Source organism: Urocitellus parryii, chromosome 4 (genome assembly GCF_045843805.1).
Source record: "Urocitellus parryii isolate mUroPar1 chromosome 4, mUroPar1.hap1, whole genome shotgun sequence".
NCBI lineage: Eukaryota > Metazoa > Chordata > Mammalia > Rodentia > Sciuridae > Urocitellus > Urocitellus parryii.
This window is the reverse complement of record NC_135534.1, coordinates 201,651,720-201,676,408: the sequence shown is the minus strand read 5'-3', so window position 1 is coordinate 201,676,408 and position 24,689 is coordinate 201,651,720. Positions and strand designations below refer to the sequence as shown.

At 37.3% G+C, this 24,689-nt stretch overlaps 1 protein-coding gene across 2 annotated transcripts in view; it reads left to right on the top strand.

Annotated features, from left to right (window-relative positions):
* The window catches only part of Scai (suppressor of cancer cell invasion), a 149,530-nt gene that overhangs the window by 74,707 nt on the left and 50,134 nt on the right, over positions 1 to 24,689 (top strand). For both annotated transcript variants that reach the window (XM_026386519.2, XM_077797994.1), the window contains 3 exons: positions 22,282 to 22,377; positions 23,144 to 23,230; positions 24,363 to 24,461. In XM_026386519.2, coding sequence (XP_026242304.1) covers positions 22,282 to 22,377; positions 23,144 to 23,230; positions 24,363 to 24,461 — 282 coding nt within the window. The remainder of the gene's footprint in view (positions 1 to 22,281; positions 22,378 to 23,143; positions 23,231 to 24,362; positions 24,462 to 24,689) is intronic.

The window sequence follows — 24,689 nt, the reverse complement described above, 5'->3', positions numbered from 1 at the left end:
ATATAGGAATGGATGATTTCAAAAACAGTGAATTAACCCACTTGAATCAAAGTGTGAAATATGATATGTCAAGAACTATGTAATGTTTTGAACAACCAACAATAAAAATTAAAGAAAAAAACCAGTGAATTATTTTAATTTATACTTTATTTTTGGGTGAAAATGCAATCTTTTTCTCCTAAATTTTATAATTGTATTATGTACCCCGAGGTTTAGAAACGTACCGGCAGTGTTTATGCACGGGATTGTCAGAGGGCTCTTCTGTGGCCACCCTCTTTACAGCCACCTTTCAGGCATTTTCTTCTCCCTGTATTCATTTAATTGTTTTCATAATGCTCATCACTACTTTAAATTGTTAAAATTTGCTATTTATGTCTACGAAGTGTTTGTCTCTCTCTCTAGCACATTAGCCAGTGTCTTGCATGCCGTAGGTACTTTGTTAATTTTGGCTAAAGGAAGGAGTCCTAAGATAGTGTTCTTATCTTCTACAGTTTGCTACTGTGATTAACCTTTTCTTTTGCTTTACAGGTGTATTTATTTTTTAAGGAATATTATTTTTCACCATTTTAATTCAACTTGGTAGGCCTAGTTTCGTCTCTTGTTTTTCTAAATGTTTTGAACATTTTATGTTTGCCTACTTTGATTCATTTTCTTTGTTCTGCTTTATTGTACAGGGATATTTATTTATTCAACATTGAGCTGGTACCAAGTGTGTACCACATTCTCTATTTGGTACAGAAAAAATCAGAGATAAAACTATCTTGTCTCTGAGATACTCTATGAGGAAATTACAAAAAAACAAAGCCCAAGGCACCCATTTGCTCAGTACCAGCCTGATTTTGCCTATTTATTGAGCGTATTTCCTATATAACTCTGTATACCTGTAGAAATTAAGGCAAATAAAAAGTTAAAGAATGGTAGATTTAAAGGATAGGAATCCATTTAAAAACTTGCATGAAATCCCTTGTGTAACTTTTGGCACCTTGCCTCTCAAAGTCTGTGTTTTTTTTTTGTTTGTTTGTTTGTTTGTTTTGTGTGTGTATGTGTGTTTGTATTAATGGAGATTGGACCTAGAGGCACTTTATCCCTGAGCTACATCCCCAGTCCTTTGTATTTTTTAAAAATTTGAGGTAGGGTTTCACTAAATTGTCCAGGCTGGATTTGGACTTGTGAGCCACCTGCCTCAGCCTTCCAAGTGGCTGGGATTGCCGGTGTGGTGTACCACCAGCACCACTGGCTCTCAAACTCTTAAAGCATGAACACAGCCACCCCTTATCCTCACCCCTCCTTATCCTCTTCGTCTTCTCCAGCTTATGGAGCTTTATTTACACAGAGTAAAATTCACCCAAAGTTTACTATTAAACAATTTAGTATATTCACAGAATTATGCAGCTATCCCCACAATCTTATTTTTAAAACATTTTATTCATCTCTAGAAGAAATTCAATACTTGTCAGCAGTGATCTCCATTCCCCCAAACTTTAACCCTGACAACCACTAATCAATCTATCTCTATGGATTTCCTTGTTTTGGACATTTCGTGTAAGTGGAATTATATAACGTGTGGTCTTTTATTATTAGCTTCTTTCATTTTAAATAATGTTTTTCAGGTCTGTCTATGTTGTAGTGTGTATTCGTAATTCATTCCTTTAATTACTGTTTGATATTCCATGGTAAGTGTCTACTACATTTTGTTTTCCAGTCTCTTTGGTAGACATTTGAGTCGTTTCATATTTGTTGGCTATTATGAATAATAGTGCTGTGAACATCTGTGCCCAGGTTTTCACATGGATACATGTTTTCAGTTCTTTCTGTTATATCCCAGGGAGTAGAATTGCTGGGTCTTATGGTACCTCTGACCTCTTGTGGAACTGCTGAACTGTTTTCCAAAGTGGCTACACCACCAGCAATGTATGAGAGTGAGCAGTGTTTCTTGGTCCCCACCAACTCATTGTTTAATCAACACATCTTACTGAGTTATAGTGGTGTCTTTGTGGCTTTAATTTGCCTTTCCTGAATAGCTAAGATGGCGAGTAGTCTTTTCATGTGCTTGTTAGCTATTTGTATTCCTCTTATTTTTCTTCTTTTTGTTTTTCATTTTTTGACACTAGGGATGAACCCAGGGGCATGTAACCACTGAGCCACATCCCCAGCCCTTTTAATTTTTGTTTCAAGACAGGGTCTTGCTAAATTGCTTAGGGCCTCACTAAGTTGCTGAGGCTGGTCTCCAACTGGTGCCACCCCTGTATCAGCCTCCTACATCAATGGGATTGCAAGTTTGTGCTACCATGCCTAGGTGTAGTTATAGCTCTTATGCTTAGGTCTGGATGTAGTCTAGGTGCTCTCCTGTTGGTGCATGGTGTTCAGCAGTAACAATGACAGACACATTTGCACATAGCAATCCACAATTTCTAAATCAGTTTCAGGCACATCTTTATCTTTTGGCCACATGACCACAATGAACAATACCAAAACAACCTGTTATTTAAAACCGACTTATATTTCACCTTTTTGAAATGTTCTCTTAGTTTTGTAAATATATTTTCACAGCGCAAATGGGCTCTTTTTTTTTTATCTTTTCTTTAAGTGCCATTTTAACTATAAGACAGATTTTATTTATTTTTAAAGTAATTGTAGAATAAAATGTACACCTAGAAATAACAGAAGCTAACCTTCAGGATTGCTTATTCATTGTGGAGAAATGTATAATAATGTGATTGAATACTGATTACAATTTAATCCTTGAGCACTTAAAACTAATCTGGTTAGGAATTAATTATTTTGATTATTGTTCTCTGAAACAAGTCAATAAAAACCATTAAATTTGAAATTTAATTTCTCCATTAAAAAGTTAGAAAGTCTATCAGTATATATGTGTAACTTGCATATGTCACAAATAACCACCTGGAAACCAGTTTCCTTTCTGATATATTGCTTGCCTTCCAGACACAGAGCAGTATCTTCCCAAAGTTTTGTTTAAAATTTGACAATAGGGGCTGGTATTGTGGCTTAGCGGTAGAGCACTTGCCTAGCACGGGCCAGACCTGGGTTCAATCCTCAGCACCCATAAAAATAAAGGCATTGTGTTGTGTCCATCTACAGCTAAAAAAATAAAATAAAATTTGGCAATACTGATAATGATAAATTGTGTTCTTTTACCTGGAATAGTAGGTAAGAAAATCTACCAGGGATTAAGTTTCAGTGTTTTATATGAATGACCTTCTTCAATATAAATGAGCCTTAATTATCTCTACAAAAATATAGGTCTGTGGGGAGTAAAATATACATCTTTTCCTGAGCGCTTTGGGCTTTGAGCAGGATTGGCTCATGACTTCCCCATTGGGCCCCATAGGCCTGCATTTACTGAGAGCTTAGCTCTTTGACTCTTCCTTATTCTTTTCACTTTTAGAGAACATCAGAGAGTTTTTCTTTTTCTTTTTTTTTTTTAGGAAACAATACTTTTTAAATTTTTTTCTCTTTAGATATACCTGACCATAGAGTATATTTTGACATATTATACATACATAGAGTATAATTTCCCATTCTTGTGATTGTACATGATGTGGAATTACACTGGTTATGTATTCATATATGATTGTAGGAAAGTTATGTCCGATTCATTCTAGACAGTTTCTTTTTAAATAGTTTTATATTATACCATATCTAAATGTCTCCAACTATCTTTTAATATGGAATTATTCCAGAATTTTGGCAGAGATATAAATGAACAGTTGCCCACGTGGCATGATTAAATGGGGAAAAAAGCAAATTGCAAAAATGATATATATTATATAATCTTGATTTACCAAAATCCTGTATTAATTTAGTTTTCTACATACCAGAAAAACTTAGTAGGACTATTTGTCCTTAGTGCCCAGCTTGGTCTCTTTCCCCTGAGAGGCTGGTTTTCTCCCAGTGTCCACTGTGTGTGAATGTGCCTGTTTTCTGTGTTTATATAAATGTAAGTGTTCTTTGTTCAGTGTTAGGCTTTGGTTGGAAAGTGCTTGGAAGAAGCTGTCTTTATCTGTTTGGTGAATCTTCCTTAGATTTCCATTTGGTGGCTGGTTGGAGACATCTCTGGTGTTTTCAAAACTATTCACTCTGTTGGCTCTCCAAGATCTTTGAGTTATGTGAAGTAAACACCTCTACTTTTAAGCATTCATTTCTTTTGCAATAGACAAGACTCCCTCTAGAATAATTACAGGAAGGATTTTTTGGTTGTTTCCTTCTTTCTCTATCTGTGTTGGCCTGAATAGGAAATAGGATCTCAGTGCTTATAGAGAATGTGGACCATGTTGGTGGTTATTGGGACCAGTCCTCAGCCTGGGAAAAAGAGGTGAAATGGAATCTTGGTGGAATAATGTCAGCTTATAATGTTGGGCCCTTTCCTGGACATTTCTTTCACTGCTAGTGCTTGTCTTTATTGCTTACTTTCCTTTGTGTTATTTTTCTTTTCTTCAGTTCATGAAGTAGGCATTAAACTTTTTTTGGGGGGTGTGGTTCTGGGGTTTGAACTCAGGGCCTTATGCAAATACTCTACCACTAAGCTACATCACCAGCTAAAGTTATTACTGGGGTATAATATGTTTGCAGGAAAGTGCATGTAAGTGTTTGTTTTTAACTGAGCATACCTACGTGACTTGCATTTAGATAAAGAGATAAAATATGCAGGCAGACTCAGAAACCACCTCAGATCCCTCTCACTTGCAGTTTATAACTATATAAACTGAGCTAAAAAGTGTGTTTTATTGCATACACAGCTTCGTATTTTCTATAGAATGTCTTGTTTGAGATACAATAATTTCTTTTTACTTTGAAAATGTGCCTTTCCACCTTATATGAGCTTTTCATCTGAGTTGTCAGAACCTTTCATTTTCTCAGCTATGACTATCTTAATGGAGTATTTTTCTTGATCAAAAATACCTTTTTATAATATGTGCATAATAAATTAGCTCCTCTTTCCATATTCTGTGTAAGAAAACGTAGTCCAGAGAGAAAGAAATGTCTAAAATGAATGGTGTTTTGCTTTTAATAGTGTTTGCATGTAGTTATAGTTGTGATGAAGTGAGAAAAATGTTAGAAAAAGATTTGAATACTGTCAGAAAATGATCAAAAGCCCAAGTGTTTCCAGGGTTCTGGTTGCCATGGTGATTAAGACTGTCAAAGCAGAACAGAATACTTGATGGGATTACATAAGAGAGCATCTAGAGACCTGTGTTTGAGAACTGCAGATGTGTCTTCCAGTGATATTTGTAACTTATTGTGCTTTACAAAAGCAAAGGACTCCCAAGTTTTTGTTCATATATATATATTCCCTGCAAGTGAGAATTGTAAAGTGAAGTGTAATGGTCTTAGATAAAAATAATCACAGAAATTATTTTATTAAGTATGCTTCTAATATTTAAATTAAGGAAGAAATCATCATACCACTTCTTTAGAAGCCTATTTTTAGGATGCCCTTTTCCTAAATAAGAGGATAACTGAGCAGTTAGAAGTTCGTTCTGTTGTTCCCTTTTCCCCCTCCTCTGCCATTTTCTTCTTTATTCTTTTTTCCTCCCTCTTTCATCTCTTACATCTTGAGAAAATTAACATCCTCCCAGAGGCAAGTTCTGCAACGCTGCTAATGCTATTTCTGCGACAATATGCTAAACTATCTATACGAGCTTGGGATGTATGCTTTCATTTTATATGGCTTACCACTCAAAAAATTAGAGTTGTATTTGAGGTGAACAACCGTCAGAGTGCATTAGGTACATGGTCTACGGGAATTTAATGTAAGCCATGCAGGCAATGTCAGATTTTCTAGCCATGTTAAGAAAATGTAAAACAAACGTGGACTAGGAATGTGGCTCAGTGGCAGAGTGCTTGGCTGGGATTCGTGAGGATCTGGGTTCAATCCCCAGTACCACAAAAAGATTAAAAGAAACAAGTTAAATTTAGTAATATAGGGGCCTGGGGTTGTGGCCAGCGGTAGAGCTCTCACCTAGTACATGCAAGGCCCTGGGTTCGATCCTCAGCATCACATGAAAATTAATAAATAAAATAAAGGTCTTGTGTACAACTACAACTGGTATCTGTCAAATCCCCCAAAAAATGTAGTAATGGGCTGGGGATGTAGCTCAAACGGTAGCGCGCTTGCCTGGCATGCCTGCGGCCCAGGTTCGATCCTTAGCACCACATACAAAGATGTTGTGTCTGCCGAAAACTAAAAAAAAATAAATAAATGTTAAAATTCTCTCTCTCTCTTAAAAAAAAAAAGTAGTAATATTTTATTTGGAAAAGAATGGCAAAATATTTTATTTCAACACATAATTAATATAGAAAAATTGTTAGAGACATTTTACTTTTCCTTTTCATGCAAAGTATTTGAAATAAGTGCCTGTTTTCATTTAGATTCATTTTAGATCAACTCAGCCACATTTCTGATGCTTAGTGGCCATGCAGAGCTCACGGCTCAGGGGTCCTTCCTCCCAGCGTGAGCTTCTGCTCTCAGTGTGGCCCACGCTGCTTTCTGATGAGTCCATGTTGGCCATTTTGGGTTCTTGCCTTCCCTGGTCCATCACATGTCTCTGTTTGCATCCTCTGCTTCCTCATGTGTAGATGCTTGACGGTGTGCCAGTCTCTCTTGGCTGTTGGTAATTTTCCCCACCTGCCTGGATTTGGGGATTTGACAGATACCTTAGCACTTATTATGTTCATTTGCTGGAGCTGTCATCACATAGCACCGCAGATTGGGTCACTTAAACAACAGAAATTTATTTTCTCACAATTCTGGAGGTTGGAAGTCCAAGAGCTAGATGTCAGCAGGTTTGATTTCTTCTGAGGCCTCTCACTGAACCATCAGTCATCATGTGTACATGGGCCGCTGGCATTTCTCTGTGAGTTCTAATCTCTTCTTATGAGAATACAAGTTGTACTGTATCAGAGCCTACTCTGAAGGCCTCATTTTAACTTAATCTCTTAAAAGACCCGTCTCCAAGTGTGGTCATATTCTGAGGTACAGGGATCAGAACCTCAGTGTGCGAATTTGGGGGATAAGCAGTTTGGCCCATGACACTTAGTTCTGCTGAGAATGTTGTCTGTTATCTAGTTGTGCTGTCAGCTTTGGGAAGAGATCTGAGTTGATTCAGAACTATTCTGTCATCATTTCTCCAGAGTTCAGAAAATTAGCTTTTTAAATACTGTACTAAAATATTGAACAATAAAACAGATTCTAATTAATTTTTTTGTTGTTAATATTGTTTGCTATCAAAGGCCAATATAATGTGATCCTTTTTAAAAATATCTTTTTTTAAGTTATGGGTGGACACAGTAACTTTATTTTATTTGTTTATTTTTATGTGGTGCTGAGGATTGAACCCAGTGCCTGCACGTGCAAGGTGAGAGCTCTACCACTGAGCCACAACCCCAGCCCTATAATGTGATCTTATAAGTTGGTTCCTCTAAGATCTCAATTGTTAGATTTGACTAGAAACAAGCCAGGCTTTCTTTTATGTTGCTGATGGAAGCTGGATCAGAGATTGGTATTTGTGGTTATTTTTTTTAAAATATTTTTTATGTTGCAGAGGGACACAATACCTTTATTTTATTTTATTTTATTTATTTTTTATGTGGTGCTGAGGATCAAACCCAGTGCCTTCCATGTTTGTGGTATGTACTCTACCACAGAGCTACAACCCCAACCCTGTGGTTAGTGTTTAAGGTTCTCAAGGAAGAATATTAAGAGAGAAAATAAAAAGTATATATAAGGAATGCTGAAGAATTCATTATGTCCTCTGAACAACTTCATGGGTGTTTATTATCTTAATTTTTACAGACGAGAAAATCAAATCTTTTGACAGATAAAGTAATACCCTATGTTAATATGAGGCATTATAATTTTGGAAGTGCTGCCTTAAATATTAGTTTTTCTGCAAAATAGGAGCAAGACTCCCAAACACAAGTAAATGCTTGATGGCTTCCTGACTTCTCACACTTTTCTTTTTTTTTTTTTTTTTTTAAACTTTTAATATTTATTTTTTAGTTCTCGGCGGACACAACATCTTCGTTGGTATGTGGTGCTGAGGATCGAACCCGGGCCGCACGCATGCCAGGCAAGCGCGCTACCGCTGAGCCACATCTCCAGCCCTCACACTTTTCTTGATTCTCAGAGGAATCCCTATCCCTGATGCTCCTTTCAGTCTCACCACACATACAGAAGTGTGATGAAAATTTGCCAGGACAAGTGAGCCCTAAAACCCCAAGAAGGAGCATGGAATTTACAAGTTGCAACTTAGCCAGGAATGGTGGCACACGCCTATATTCCCAGCTGCTTGAGGCTAAGACAGGAGGATTCCAAGTTTGAGGTCAGTCTTGGAAATTTAATGAGAACCAGTCTCAAAGTAGAGACTAAAGAGCTGGAGATATAATTCAGTGAAGAGCACTTGCCTAGCATGTGTGAAGCCCTGAGTTCAATCCCTAGTACCGAGGACCTGGAGGGATTCTCAATCTGTTGTTCTATGAGCAAGATGCCATTTGAAAATACAGCTATTAGTAGCTGTGTGTTTAAATGTAATGCCTTCCTTGAAACCGGTTCACAGGAGGAGGAGATGCCACTCCATAGCCCCATTTTTCTTGGCATATCTAAATTCATATTGGGAGCAGTTATACAAAGCTATTCATCTTCATAAGCCATCATTAGGAATGAATAGTGCACTAAGTGCCTTTCATGTGCCAGTACAATTCTAGATTTTGGGCTAGGCATAGGACAGGATGCAAAGATAAATAGGGTGCCTGCCTTTAAATGAATCCAACATTTGTGGGCCTTTCATCTCATTTGACAAAAGCTTTGCTTCCTGGGTGTAGTGGCACATACCTGTAATCCCAGCAGCTTGGGAGGCTGAGGCAGGAGAATCACAAGTTCAAAGTCAGCCTCAGCAATTTACTGAGGTTCTTAGCATCCTAGTGAGACCCTGTCTCTAAATAAAATATAAAAAAGGGCTGGGAATATAGCTCAGTAGTTAAGTGCCCTGGATTTAATCTCCAGTACGAATAATAACAACAACAACTTTTCTTGCTCTTAAATGAACACAGAAATTGTTATGGTGGCATTGTTAAGATATTCCGCCCTGCAAGAAACATTCAACCTTTTTAGCCTGGGTCTGTGATCCCCTTGGCATTTTCAAGCTTACAAATCCACTTGTATACCTGATTTTTTTAATATTTATTTTTTTTTGTAATCTTACACAATAACTCTATTTTATTTATTTATTTATATGTGGTGTTGAGGAACCAACCCAGGACCTTGCACGTGCAAGGCAAGTGCTCTACTACTGAGCCACAATTCCAGCCCTCTATACCTAATTTTTAAAGCTAAGCTTAGCAAGGAGGTAAAAAAAAAAAAAAAAAAAAAAAATGGAGATGCTAAACAAGGAAATGCTCACTTGGGCTTTGTCAGTCTCAAATATAAGCACAGATTGGAACAAAGATGTCCCTGTTGTGTAGTGCGCCCTGTAAACAATTCCTTGGAGTTTAGCACTGTAGGAGTGGGCACTGTGCTCCTTGATTTTGAGAAGTTAGCTTATTGCTTGACCTTTGACTGTAGCTTGTTGAAGGTCAGCAGCATCCTGAAACCTGGGGAGCAGAACTATGTCCCAGAGAAGAACCACTAATACAGAAACTCTAGTTGGTTGTTTCATCTGGTAGAAAAGAGAGAACAGCTGGAGGTGGTGATACCTAAACCCCACCTACTTGGGAGGCTGAAGCAGGAGGATCACAAGTTTGAGACCAACCTGGGCAACAAAGTGAGACCCTGTCTCAAAATAAATGAATGAATGAATGAATGAATGAGGGTGTAGCTCAGTGACAGAGCACTTGCCTATAGTGTGTGAGGCACTGGGTTCAATCCCCAGTACTTGGAAGAATAGGAAAGACAGAGTATTGAATTGTGAGGGGAGATTTGAATTGACTCATAGCTTTAAAACTTACTGACCACAATTCCTAAGTAATTTAGTGTATGGATGTGTATATATGTATATTTGTGTATATTTTTATATGTACCTGTAAATACACACATACCTTGGGAAAGCCAAGCATTTTAAGGACTAGACTAAGCAAAAAGAAACCAATGGAATAGATAGTAAGAAGAGAAAGAAGTCAGAGTGGCCAGAGGGTGAGGAAGTGTTGAACAGGGTCATAGCACAGAGAGGACGGGTGGAAGGAGGATGGAGGGGGTCTACATGACTTGGAGTTTAGGTGCAGGAGGCACCAGTGATTCAGTAAAGATAATGGATTTATAGAAACTTGAAAGAAACTTTCTGCGTTTTACACCTCAACTCTACATTTGAAACATCCCTGAGAATCAGGTTTGATCATTTCTTCCTGCCCTAGTCTCCTGACTCCTATTGATAGCTCTGAGGATTTACAGAGCGAGATTACTGCCATACTTTCACTTTCCTCTAAAACCTTTGAAAAAGAATATGTGCAGCCAATTTATAACATAGGTGCCTTTGCAAATGTGAACTATAAGGTCATTTAGCTTATGGGGTAATTCAGAGCCCCATTTAATTTAGTTCCACGGACCATTAATTTCCTATCTCTACTGACAGTCATAATGACCAAATAATATACTCAGAGTTTAAAACCAGAGTCAAGCTCTGAATAGTAGAAAATTTTGTCTAAAACTCTTTATAATGTACCTGAGTTAATTTTATACTCTAATCATATTATGGCAATTTGTGATTTAGCCTCTGAATGTCTCATTAGAGAAAGGGTGAACAAAACTGCTGTCTATACAGCTGATTCTTTAGACTGGAAGGGTAGATGTTCTGAATTCTTTTGTGGAAAACAGAAAATTTAGGCAACATTGATCATAGCTACAGATCAGAAAATACATTTACTGTAAGAACCTTGCTTGAGGTTTTAAGTCACACTCTGAATTTAGCCCTCACACAAAAGTCTCTTCTCCTCTTCTACTTTCTGCTACACATCTGAAATATACAGGCATGAAATAAAATATTGGTTGTGGTTCTGTGTCCTCCTCGACAGGATATACTCCTGAGTTTATTACAGTTGTCAGTTTAAGAAACTCAAAGGAACTTGAAGGCAAATTCTTTCTTGAAAATTTGCCAAAACACTTTATACTTTTAAAGAGGTACCCAATAATTGTCAGTTGTCAAACAGTTGATGGTGCTGACAGATGCTTTTATGTAACACTACAGCTTCCTAACAGCAGCTGCGTGGAGTCTAAAGAGCCCAGCAGCAGCTTCCATGTGGAAACAACTGATTGGGTCCTCCCAAACAGCCTCTCACCAGAGAGCCACATGGACATGAAAACTTGAAATAAATGGGGAAGCCAATGGCTTTAGTTAACCTATTTCTATAATCTGAAATGGATTTTTACTTATTACAAGGATAATAGAAGTGAATTAAAAATGCAATTGTTAGCCAATTCTTGGTATGTGTGAAAATTTTTACACAGGAAGACTTTTGCTTTCTTATCCATTGTCTTAATTTTTGGTGCAGAGAGGTAGATATTTGCCAGGCACTGTGACATACAGTGTGTATATTTAAGTACATACATACACTTAACATGCACAGAAAAATTATTCTTAATGGTAGCAATGTCCCCAGTACAAAAACACAATAAAATAAAAAAGAAAGTTGTCTGCCTGACTGCCTTCCTACCAGGACAGTACTCCAGCCCCCGTGGCTCGGCCTCAAAGGCTGCAGTGGAGGTGCAGTCTCACTGTGAACACTTTCAGGTGCATAACTAACTACACACGGAAACATGTTGGAACTAAGCCCACAGATGGCCACAGGTGGGCAGAAGGTGAGAGCCATCTTCATCTTTCTAGAAGGGGGAAATGATTCATAACTGTCAGAAATGTGATTAGAGTTTTAGAAGTTCATGAAATCACTTATGTAAGTTATAAATTTGAGTCATGATTCTGTTTATTTTGTGACTACTGAAAATGGATAATTTTTCATCAATATAGAAAATAATTAATAATCACCACAATTAAAAAAAAAAGATTGCAGCCAGTATGGAAAGCAGTATGGAGATTCCTTGGAAATCTGGGAATGGAACCACCATTTGACCCAGCTGTCCCTTTCCTCGGATTATACCCAAAGGACTTAAAAACAGCATGTTACAGGAACACAGCCACATCAGTGTTTATAGCAGCACAGTTCAGAATAGCTAAACTGTGGAGCCAACCTAGATGCTCTTCAGTGGATGAATGGATAAAAAAATGTGCCATATATATACATTGGAATTTTACTCAGCAATAAAAGAGAATAAAATCATGGCATTTGCAGGTAAATGGATGGCGTTGGAGAAGATAACGCTAAGTGAAGTTAGCCAATCCCCAAAAAAACAAATGCCGAGTGTTTTCTCCGATATAAGGAGGCCGACTCATAGTGGGGTAAGGAGAGGGAACATGGAACGAATAGATGAATTCTAGATAGGGAAGAGGGGAGGGAGGGAAAGGAAGGAGGCAGGGGATTAGCAAGGATGGTGGAATGTGATGGACATCATTACCCAAAGTACATGTATGAAGACACGAATTGGGTGTCAACCTACTTTATATACAAACAGATATGAAAAATTGTGGTATATATGTGTAATAAGAATTGTAATGCAAAAAAAACCCCAAGTACATGTATAAAGACACAAATTGGCGTGAACATACTTTATACAAATCTATATGTGTAATAAGAATTGTAATGTATTCCCCTGTCATATTTAAAAAAAGAAAAAAGAAAGAAGCATAAAATCTCTGATAATGTTTGTTCAAGAAAAAAAAAAAAAACAGTCCCCTTCCCTAGATGCATAGCTATAAATAGTCTCCTCTCATAGTGTCTCTGATCTTGTTATGAGATTTGCTTTGGCTGATAGGATAGTAGCAAATATGAAACAAGGACTTAGAGCTTGCCCTCTTTTGGGACACTTGCAGCCAACCCCCATATTATTTTACCAAACCAAGCTAGCCTGCTGGATGATGAGGAACATGTGATTGACCAAGCAGGCAATGCTAGTTTTGAGGGAGGCCCTTGACCACTAGCTGTCTGAGTTATATGAGTGAAGTCTGGCTGAGAGCAGTAGAACTGGCCACCTAAACCTAACTCAGACTGCCAATCATAAAATCACTAGCTAATCAGTGGTTTTGCTTTAAGCTGCTGTTTTTGTTTGTTCTGGTTGTTTTACAATACAAGGGATTGAACCCAGGTGTTCTCTACCTTTGAGCTACTTCCTTAACCCTTTGTAAAATTTTTATTTTGAGACAGAGTCTTGCTAAATCGCTGAAGCTGGTCTTGAACCTGCCATCCTCCTGCCTCACTCTCTGGAATTGCTGGGATTACAGGCATGTGCACCATACCCAGTTTAAGCTGCTGAGTTTTGAAGTGGTTTATTATGCAGCAAAACGTAGCTGAAGTTGAGCATGGTAGCATACTCCTGTAGCCGCAGCCACTCAAAAGGCTAAGACAAGAAGATAACTTGAGCCCAGATGTTCAAGGCAAGCCTTGACAACATAGTGGGTCCTATCTCATTTTAAAAAATGAATTTAAAAAAGGAAAAAAAAAGTTAACTGATAATGTCTTCAATCACAAGATCACTACCAGCTCTTCTATACATTGTGTATTTGAGATATAGATTACTACTCTTAAAAATTAATAAAGAAATATTAGCATGGTTGACATTGTATATGCTGAGAGCTATAAAACCCATGAATAAGGCACAGTTCTTTGGGAAAGACAAAGAATTTTCTGGCAGTTGGTAGGTTTCTATGTATTCATGGTTCAGAGTGTCAGAGAGCTGAACTGTGAGTTCTCACCTTTATCCAGCTGCTCTGACACTAATTGATACAAACCTGCTGGACTAATTGTTCTAGGAGCTGCAGTCCATGTATAGAGCTGAGAGTGGATTTGATTGTCCTCTTCCCTTGCCCAAGAAACATGCTCTGGGAAGATGAGCTAGCCAGCACTTCCTGACCTGCTCAGACTTTCTTCTAGGAAAAGGAATCAGATCTCCAAATGGGCTCATTCTAAAACAGAGTCACTCCCCCTTACCTCTTCCCACCCACACCCACATGGGAATGAAAACACCTTCCTTAAGGCTCAGACCTCTGAAAATTATCTACAATAGAAACTAAGCAAATTCTGTAAACTTTTCTTCTTCAATAAAATGTCATAGATCATGGCTCAGTGGTAGAGCACATGCCTAGCACTGTTGAGACTTGGGTTCCATTTCTTGCACCATCAGAAACAAAAATTAAAATTAAAACAGCAAGAAAGACTTTTAGAAAACCAAAAACACTGTATCAGGATTAAAATTCACATCAAGGACAAAGAGTAGAACTGATAACTACTTAACGACATTAAATTAGTATGTTTTTGACAAATATCCAAGAGAAAACAGTAAAATTGGAGTAAAAAAAAATGAGTAAGATACAGCTAAAGAATTGTCAATATTTTTTTTTTATGGAAAAACCAGGAAAATTGGAATAGAAAATGTTAAGATGAAACCCTCCAAATTTTTGCAGCATTTGAAAAACATCTGGGTAAGCAGATCAAGAGGACATATTAAAAAAAAATGCTGGTTTGGGGAAAAAATATTTGGAGACTGATAGCTACTGATCAAGAAATAAAAACTAAAGAGAAAATCATAAATTAGAATGTAATGATATTATAGGCTTATCGAACTACCCATGTACAACTGTCAAAATACACTGCACCCAATTCATCATTTAAAACACTTTCTAGCAAAACATAGCAGGTTGAACTAGCTACACAAATTCTGTTCAATGGCTTTCTCAAGGATGCCTGAAAAGCTAGCACTTTCGTTTGACCTGTCAGTTTTTATTTTGATAACCACAAAATTAGGTACAAGAAGTTTGTCTTTAAAACGGTTTGCTTGGGCTGGGGATGTGGTTCAAGCGGTAGCGCGCTCGCCTGGCATGCGTGCGGCCCGGGTTCGATCCTCAGCACCACATACCAACAAAGATGTTGTGTCCGCCGAAAACTAAAAAATAAATATTAAAAAAAAATAAAAAAAAAATAAATAAAACGGTTTGCTTGAGTTGTGGCTCAGTGGTAGAGCACTTGCCTAGCATGTGTGAGGCACTGGGTTCAATTCTCGGCACCACATACAAATAAATAAGAAGGTCCATTGACAACTAATATATATATATATATATATTTTTTTTTTAAAGTCCTTTGCTTTAAGCAAAGATTACTAATATTTATGGACACCTAACATTAGAAACAATTTATTTAAAGCAAGAGAACACATATGACTAAAAAATTTTTGGCAAGAAATATACTAATATATTAAATTTAATTGATTAGGTCATGGATTGTTCTTTTCATCTTGAACTTTTTTTCTTAGTGTAAATGTATTTGTTGAAAACTTCTTTTTGAAAGTAACATATGCATATACACATACACACAATTTTATATATTCATAAATAAATAAATGAGAACTTCTAGAGTGGAAAACAGGGTTATTAGGAGCAGAAGTAGAGAAAACTTCATCATCCAATACATATTGGATGTTTTGTGCCTTTTGAATTATATACAATGTCTATAAAGTTCTAAAATGGATGAAAAGATAATTTCTTGATTAAAAAAGCATGTGTTGGGCTGTGGTTATAGCTCAGTGGTAGAGCACTTGCCTCACATGTGTGAGGCACTGGATTTGATCCTCAGTACTGCATAAAAGTGAATAAATAAAATAAAGATATTGTGTCTATCTACAACTAAAAAAAAAATTTGTTTTAAAAAAGCATATGTTGGGGGGCTGGGGTTGTGGCTCAAGCGGTAGCGCGCTCGCCTCGCATGCGTGCGGCCCGGGTTCGATCCTCAGCACCACATACCAACAAAGATGTTGTGTCCGCCGAGAACTAAATAAAATAAATAATAAAAATTCTCTCTCTCTCTCCCCTCTCTCCTCTCTCACTCTCTCTTTAAAAAAAAAAGCATATGTTGGGGCTGGGGTGTGGCTCAGCCATAGAGCACTCGCCTACCACATGCGACGCCCTGAGTTCAATCCTCAGCACCACATAAAAATAAATGAACAAAATAAAGGTAAAAAAATAAAAAAGCATATGTTTTCAGAAAGGTGAGAGCTAGATGTAGCTCAGTGGTAGAGTGTGTGCTTAGCATGCAGGAGACCCTGGATGCAATCCCCAGCACTGCAGGAAATAGAGCGAAATAATATAAAGAGCTCATGCTAACAAATAGTAGTGCTCTGAGCTCCTTCTCACCTTTTCCTGGTTTTCAGAGGCAAACACTTCTGAGTGCTTCTAATTTCACTTTTCCTGGTGTTTATCTCCATTTCTCAGGTTAATACGCTTATATCACTATTTCTTCATTTACCAGTTTGTCTGTTTTCTGTTGACACTCTGTTATGATAAATGAAGATCTCATTTGCCCCAAAAGTTACCCTTTCTCCTGCTTACAGCTTCCCATAGAAATAACAGCAGTAGTAGTATCTAATAAAAACTAGCAGCCCACTGGCCAAGTCCAGTGGGAGGATTGCTTGAGCCCTGGAGTTCAAGATCAGCTGGTGCAGCCTAGCCAGTCCCTATCTCAGAAAAATAAAAGACCATATTATGGCTGGGGTCGTGGCTCTCTGGTAGCATGCTCGCCTTGCATGTGTGAGGCACTGGGTTGGATCCTCAGCACCACATTAAAAAAAAAAAAGCTATTAAATTTTTTTAAAAAATTATATCCAATTACCTTTAGGCTAGGTGTGTAAGGTATATGAAACATGAACAGCTTTGATATTTGGACTAGGGTCCTGTCTCCAACATGTCTCATTAAATATGTATGAATATTCCAAATTTCAAAGTTGGAAGCACTTCTAGCCTCAAGCATTTCAAATAAGGCATGCTCAGTTTGTATTCCTATTTTATAGATGTAGCAGAGAGTCTGCTTACTCAAGTCACACAGACAGCAGCCAGGCCAGTCTCTCAACTCTCACATTATCTCTGTGGCATTTCTTTGCTCCTCATTTAATCAGATGAGGAAATTATCACTCCTACTACTTTCTTCATTTTTTCTCCTCTTCTTCTGTCCCTAATTTTTTGTCAGTTATAACTTTACAATTTCATTTTCTAATGTACTTAGAGTTTTATGAGTTACATATTTTTTGTGTTTTTCTTTATGCGGATTCTAATAGTTGAAAATGAATAATAAACAGCATTTTGACATATGACTAAATATTTTATATTGCAGGGCCAGGAATTCAACAATGATTACTTTTCCTTTTCTGTAACGCCAACATATAACTCAAAGGCATTCATTCGTAGGTTCAAATTTAAATGCAATCACTCATTTTAACACTATTTGTTACTTAAAATTGTGCCATTTTAAAGTCATTTTTGCCTTTCTTCTATAGTTTTTGGATTAAATTATGTACTACATACAAATTGCTAGAACAGTGTCCTAGGATTGATCAGCTTTGTCAACACTGTTCTTGTGAGTTGGATTTACTCTTTCTAGATTCTGTGCTCACCTTACCAGTTCTCTTATTTTGGTGGAGCATTTCTTCAGGCTACTTCCCTCTCTTTAATTTTTTGGTACTAGGGGTTGAATACAGGAGCACTTTACCACTGTGCTACATTCCCAGTCCTTTTTAATGTTTTTTTATTTTTGTTGTTGTTGTTGTTTTGTTTTGTTTTTAATTTTGAGATAGGATTTTGCTAATTGCTGAGGCTAGCCTCAAACTTGTGGTCTAACTGTCTCAGCCTCCTGAGTTGCTGTGATTACAGCTATGCACCACCGAGCCCGGCTTGCTCAGGCTACTTCTCAGGAATGGGTGTATGGAGTTGCTCTTCTAAGCCCTTCCGTGCCTGGAAATTTCATTATTATTCCTTCTACCTGATTAATAAGCTTTGAAAACAGTTTTCCCTTTCTGGGGGGGGGTATTATTTTAATACAGTATTTCTGATGAAAAGCCTGGTGCTAGTCTGATTCTTATGTCCTGTAGTTTGTTCTTCCTGTTCTGAATTTCATGAAGATGGGTCATTTTTCATTTATCTAGTTTGCTACTTGGTGTGTCCTCAATTTGTAGATATTTCTTCCTTTAGTTTTTTGCTCTATAATTTGTTTGGGTGGCACTCTATTATTGATTGTCTCTTTTCTATTTTTCCATCTCATTGTTTTCCCTTTAGCTTTTTCATAGATTTCCCGCTTCCAATGAAGTATTATTTCAGCAATAATTTTTAAAATTTTCAACTTCTTTTTTCTGAGTTCTTCACTCATTGAGTCTTGCTCTTATTTTTATGAATGTATAAATTCTGAGAATAATAATTTGAATTGTTTTGCTTTTTATCCTGTTCTCTGAATTATGTTTTGTCATGTTACAAACTTTCCTTCAACATCTAACCAATTCATATTGGAGAATGACATGATAGAAAGTCTGACCAAGGTCACTGTTTATGTAGGCCCTGTTTTCCATGGAGAGATGTGCCTTATGCTAAACGGCTGACCTTATTCTGGGCCCACTCCCACCCTAATCAGTCAATGCCAGAAGAGAAGTTTATCTAGTTTCTCTAATGAGAAACCTCTCCCCTCCTGCCCTCTGGTCCTCTCCTGTCCCTCTCTCTTTCTTTCCCTGTGCCTAGGAGGATAACTGCAGAGGTAATTGGCATTTCAGGTGGGGATGGGGGGGAGGACACGACAGGTAATATTGAGAATTCAGCCCAGGTATGTTCTCTCACTGAGCTACATCCCACCCTTTCTTTTTTTTATTTTGAAATAGGGTGTTGCTAAATTACGTAGGCAGCCCTGAATCCTCCTGCCTCCCCTCCAAATTGCAGGGATTACAGTGTATGTGGGCCCAGCAGCAAATGGTTCTTATGTAGACCTTCAGTTGGATCCTTTTTTGAAACATTTTAATTCCTTTTGATGTTTTGTAACTTCTTTTTAGCTCCTCTTCCCTCTTCAGTTTTTCTTAGGTGCCAACTTTTCTGCTCGGGCTAGACGTTTTCAGGTTGTCCCTCCAGACCTACCTTTTATCCTTTTGCCTCATTGATTAACTTGAGAGATTGACCTTCATGGCTGAATCAACAGGCAGGTTTGCACCTGCAGGACACGGAGGGCCAGGGGAGCCAGCGTGGATGCTTTCTGTGCTCACTGCTTAGATGCTGCCTAGCTGCAGCTGGCACCGGGTGTGGCAAAGTGGCCTGAGAGCACATCAGCATTCTTGTGGTTTCGCTTCTCCCTCTGTTAAACTCTTCTCAGTGACTCATTTGGGTGGTCTCTATTTCCTGCCAGGATTTTGAGTGACAGGAAGTAATAATATTGACATATCTTCATATAACAATGTTATTTCTTCATCACATGTTGTTTTTCCAAAAATTTGTTGAAATCTTTCATCTGTTGATTGCCTATCTCTTTTTATTTTTTTATATATAGATTCTGGAGAGAAAACAGAGATCATGCTTTGCTTTTTTTTAATTTCTTTTTTTAAAGGACAGCTTTGCTGAGGTATTATTCAAATACTATATAGTTCCGTGTGTACAATTCAGTGGTACGTCTCACAAAAATATAATACCTTTCAATAATGTGAACCAAGAAATATAAGATCTTTATGGAAAAAATTTCAAATTTGAAAAATAACAATATTTTCAACATAAATGGAATGAATTACTGTTGATCCTCAAAATTATGAAAAATGTCAGTTCTTTAAATTGACCTCTAGATCTGTGCAGTGCCCATTAGAACTCATTAAGGTTTTTTGTAGAATTTGATAAGCTGATATTAAAATTTGCATTCATATGCAAATATAAGGAACCAAGAATAGCCAAAGTACTCCTAAAAAAAAGAGAAACATGCTACACTTATTATAAAGCTAACTTATTATAAAGCTTACTAACAAAATGATGAGCAAAAAATAGAAAGACTAGTGGAATAAAACAAAGGTCTGATATATAAGCATAGGGAAAATTATGGCATCACTTGCAGTTCTACCATGTCGGTCAAAAAGGACGTGTTTTGAAAAGTCATTTAAACATAATTCATTAAACATGCCTGAAACCCAGTTTGGTCTTTATGAGTGTTAAATTTGAAAATCAAACCTTTAAGTCTTTTAGAAGACAATGCTGTTGTGTGGATGGATTTATTTAAAAAGACAGAAAAGGGCTATATTCCCAACTACTTGAGAGGCTGAGGCAGGAAGATTGCAAGCTTGAGGCCAGCCTTGGCAAATTTAAGAGAACCTGTATCAAAATTAAAAAAAAAAAAAATTAAAAGGTCTGAGAAATTGGCTCAGTGGTAGATCATTTGCTTAGCACGTATGAGGACTGGGTTCAATCTCTAGTACTGGTAGGAGGGAGAGAAAAGAAAAAGAATTAACCACTAAAATAAAGATGGATATGTTTGTTAAGTACTCGTTAACATTTTTCAATAAAAATGAGATGAAAACTCAGAATAGGATGAGAAATATATTATGCTACAATCAGTGAATAGGTATGGCCCCTTTATAGAGCAGGTGACTTTCAGCTGCACAGCTCTCGTATGAAATGTAGTTGACTGGTTCATTCAAGTTAGTTCCATGTACCAATAGCTATGCCCATGGTTTCTGAGACATGTCTTTCTGTCTTCTAGACCTTATCACAGGTACTTGAGCTTATCAGGCTTCTACAAGTCTGCCAAATCCTTGGAGTCTTTTCTCTGATCTGTCCTGTCCCAATATGTGAATGTGGGGGGCCACCTGCAGTTAGAGTCTTTAACTGAAGGGCTTTTGCCCTGAGGATGAGGCTGAGTCTTAAGGGGCATTTATACCTGGCATCTCAATTGTGCCTTATAGTTGAACATTAGTAATTGTATGTTTCAGTCCTGAAAATTCTTGAGTGTGTGGATTTCCTTTTCCTTTTCAACTTCTCACGGCCAGTTCTTTGCTGAATTTGTTTTCCTTATATTTTGTTAAGTGCAACTAATAGCACCCAGGGCTAGTTGCATACATTTTCCTGACTTCTTTGTATAAATCCACAAGTTCCTCAGTCTCATTATCTGCCTTTGAGTTAACTGCAGGCAAATGTAATTTTACCACTGTGTTATATATGTTCTTGTTTTTCAGTCTTTGGTAGCAGTTTCTTCATCCAATGCCAGTGTCACATGTGTTACGAGTTATGGCAATAACCTGCTCCTGCTACCAGTTTCTGTAGTAGCTTTCCCTAACTGAGGTTGCTATAACAACCTCCAAATTTTATGCTTTATTTCAATAGAGATTTATTTCTAGCTCCCATGTTAGCTACATGATGCCAGTGGTTTTGAGGCTCCATTAAGTGTCATTCTGTGTTTCAAACTGAAGAGCAATCGATCTTAGGTCAAGGGTAGAGTGAAAATGTTGAATCTTAAACTCCTCTTCATCTTTTCCTCAGATGTGAAGTAGATAATTTGCATTTGTATTTCACTGACCAAAGCAGGTTAATATGGCCAAGCTCAGTTCATGTTTAGAGAATGTTTGTCTCTCAAAGACATGTACTGTAAGTCACGAAGCCCAAGGACAGGGATTTTTTAAAAAAATATATTTTTAGTTGTAAATGGACACAATACCTTTATTTTGCTTATTTAGTTTTATGTGGTGCTGAGGATCGAACCCAGGGCCACACACATGCTAGGCAAGTGCTCTACCTCTGAGCCACAACCCCAGCCCCAAGGACAGGGATTCTATTTCTCTTATGAGAAGAGGATGGTGGAGTTGAGAACTGTAACCATTTATCTACACACCCACTTCTAAAACACTTCTAAGGCTCCATTTTCAAACTGCTGAAGTCTTAGCTGAAGATGAGCATTTGGGAGTTATCAGTGTGTACGTGAGCATAAATAAGAATCACCTTGGGGCTGGGGATGTGGCTCAAGCGGTAGCGCGCTCGCCTGGCATGCGTGCGGCCCGGGTTCGATCCTCAGCACCACATACCAACAAAGATGTTGTGTCCGCCGAGAACTAAAAAAAAAAATAAATATTAAAAAATTCTCTCTCTCCTCTCTCAAAAAAAAAAAAAAAAAAAAAAGAATCACCAAGGGAGAGGGAAGGAGAAGAGTGCTGGATCCTCTTGGGAGAGGTACCTGCGAAGGACACTGGGCACGAGCTATGAGAGGTAATGGAGTGACTAGAAAAGAAAGTGACTTGGACTTTTGTCATAGAACTAGTTTTTGCTCCAAAAATTATAATTAAAAAAAAAAAAACTAAATGCAAGTACTTTAAATCTATCTAGTTTGTACCATCACAGGAGAGAATTTCCAAAAAGCTGAAGAGACTTAAAGTTAATATATGCTTTTTTGTTATTACAGAGATTTGCCACAATATGGTCAGAAGCAGTGGCAGTCCTATTTTGGAAGAACTTTTGATGTTTACACCAAACTCTGGAAGTTCCAGCAGCAGCATCGGTAAAGGAATTATATAGTTAAGGGAGAGGGTAGGCCTGTTTTATCGTTGTTGCAGTTTTGACCTTTAACTATCTAACTAGTGTTTTTTATCTTGGTACTTTTAAAACAGTTTATTTCACTTTCATGATTTAAAGCAAAGGGAGTTTTTCCCTGTTTATTTAAGATTTTAAAATGTAGTGGTTTGGGTTTTGTTGTTGTTGTATTTGTACTGGGAATCTAACCCAAGGATACTTTACCACTGAGCTATGTCCCCAGCTTTATTCATTTTATTCTTTTAAATTTGGAGACAGGGTCTCACTAAGTTCCTGAGGGTCTTGCTAAATTGCCAGGTCTAGTCTAAATCTTGTGATCCTCCTGCCTCAGCTTCCCCACTCCCTAAGATTATAGGCAAGTGCTACCATCCCAAGCTAAAATGTGGTGTTCTTATCTGATTGTTAACCACAATGTTGTATCTGGAATGTTAGATTAACTCTAACTTGGGTGGGATGGTCCATGGTTTCTTCCTAAAGTCTAATGACCAGAGCTATGTGGGGAGGGGATGTTGCTTCCAGTTTTCATGGGCATAGCTCAGAGCAGTTTCTTTTAATATCTCAATTTACTTTAAATAGATACTTAACAAGTTCTTTTTTTAGTTGAATGATTATGTTGAAATCTCATGAGAAATTCATGAGCTTTGCTGATTGGTATTTTATCCCATTGAATTTACTGAATTGGTTATTTAAAATTTATAATCTGTTATTTCTATTTCTTATCTCATATAAAACAGACAAGTGTTGGATAATCGGTACGGCTTGAAGCGGTGGCAAATAGGGGAAATCGCTTCCAAGATCGGGCAGCTATACTACCATTATTAGTAAGTGACTTGCTAACGGAGAGAATCAAGTGTTGCCGTGCTGAGGAGACAGTATGCAGGAGTCTGCATAGTTACTCACTTGCTAGACACTGAGTTATGAATGGAATCTGGTTCAGAACAGATCAGTCAACACAGTATCATGAAATGGCCTTCCATAATACAAATTGTAGTACTTGCTTCAAGGACTCTTGTTGTAACATTTCATTTGGTCAGACTTAAAGGAGTGTGACCTTGACTTTTTTTTTTTTTAAGTTCTATTTTGTTCTCAAGTTTTGATTAGTACTGAATGAATTTATTGTTCTATGGCTTCTTCTAAGTCGTGATACTGTGAAGAAGCATAACACATATATGATGAATGAGTGATTATTTTTGTGAAGGATGCTTTTAAAAATGCATACTTATAGGATGTATTTGAAAGGTTACATGAGGTAAATGAAAATACTTTGGATTATATTCATAGAGGAATAATATCTGTGCAGTGAAGCCAAAGAAAGAAGATTCCTTTTAGGAATCTAAATCTCATTATCATGAAGTGATATCATTTTACAATAAAAATAACTTGGACCATTTATAAGTGAAAAGACAGCAAAGTCCATTTTCCTACATTTTGGTGTGTCACCCAAAATGCCTGCCCTCAAAATCACTCTCTTGGATAAAATATGCTCTTAAAAGGGCCTTGTAAAACTAGAAATACTAAGCACAGAACACAACTCAGTAACATCCAGTGAAGATTAATGTGAGTTAGTCCTTTAATGAAGTTTGTGAGGAAGAAAATTAAAGTGGGTCAGTGTTCAAGCAACTATGAATTTGGGGAACGTCATGGAAGATCTGGTTCTAGGAGCAGATATAACCAGATAGAATGTTGTTTGGAGGGTCTTTTCACAGAGGGAGAAAGAAGTGTACTTTGATTGGCATCCAAAAATCTTGAGAGTGGGTTGGGGAGTATTATTATTATTATTATTATTATTATTATTATTATTATACATTTTAAGCATGGTGTGATTATGCCTTGCTGATTCAAATTTTGGACAATCATTCCCATCCCCTGTAGATAAATAAGTAATATGGAACAAGTCTTTATCATGGTGTGGAGCTTCAGTTTTAGTCATATATAATATTCTTTTTCTCACAGCTTACGCACATCTGAGACCAGCTATCTGAATGAGGCTTTCTCCTTCTATTCTGCTATTAGACAAAGATCTTATTATTCTCAAGTCAATAAAGAGGACAGGTATGTATCTACTCTGGTTTCAGAAAGATGAGGATAAGACAATCAAAGTCTGTAGTCCGTGTGGAAATTCTACAGAAAAGCACAGATTTGTTTATAACTTTTATTCGTTTAGTAGGCTTTATTGACTGTCTGCTATGTAGCAGGCCTTCTAAAGCATGCAGGGGTATATATCACCTAAAAGCAATAATACAGGTATTATAATGTATGTCACAATTCCAGAGCTGGGTC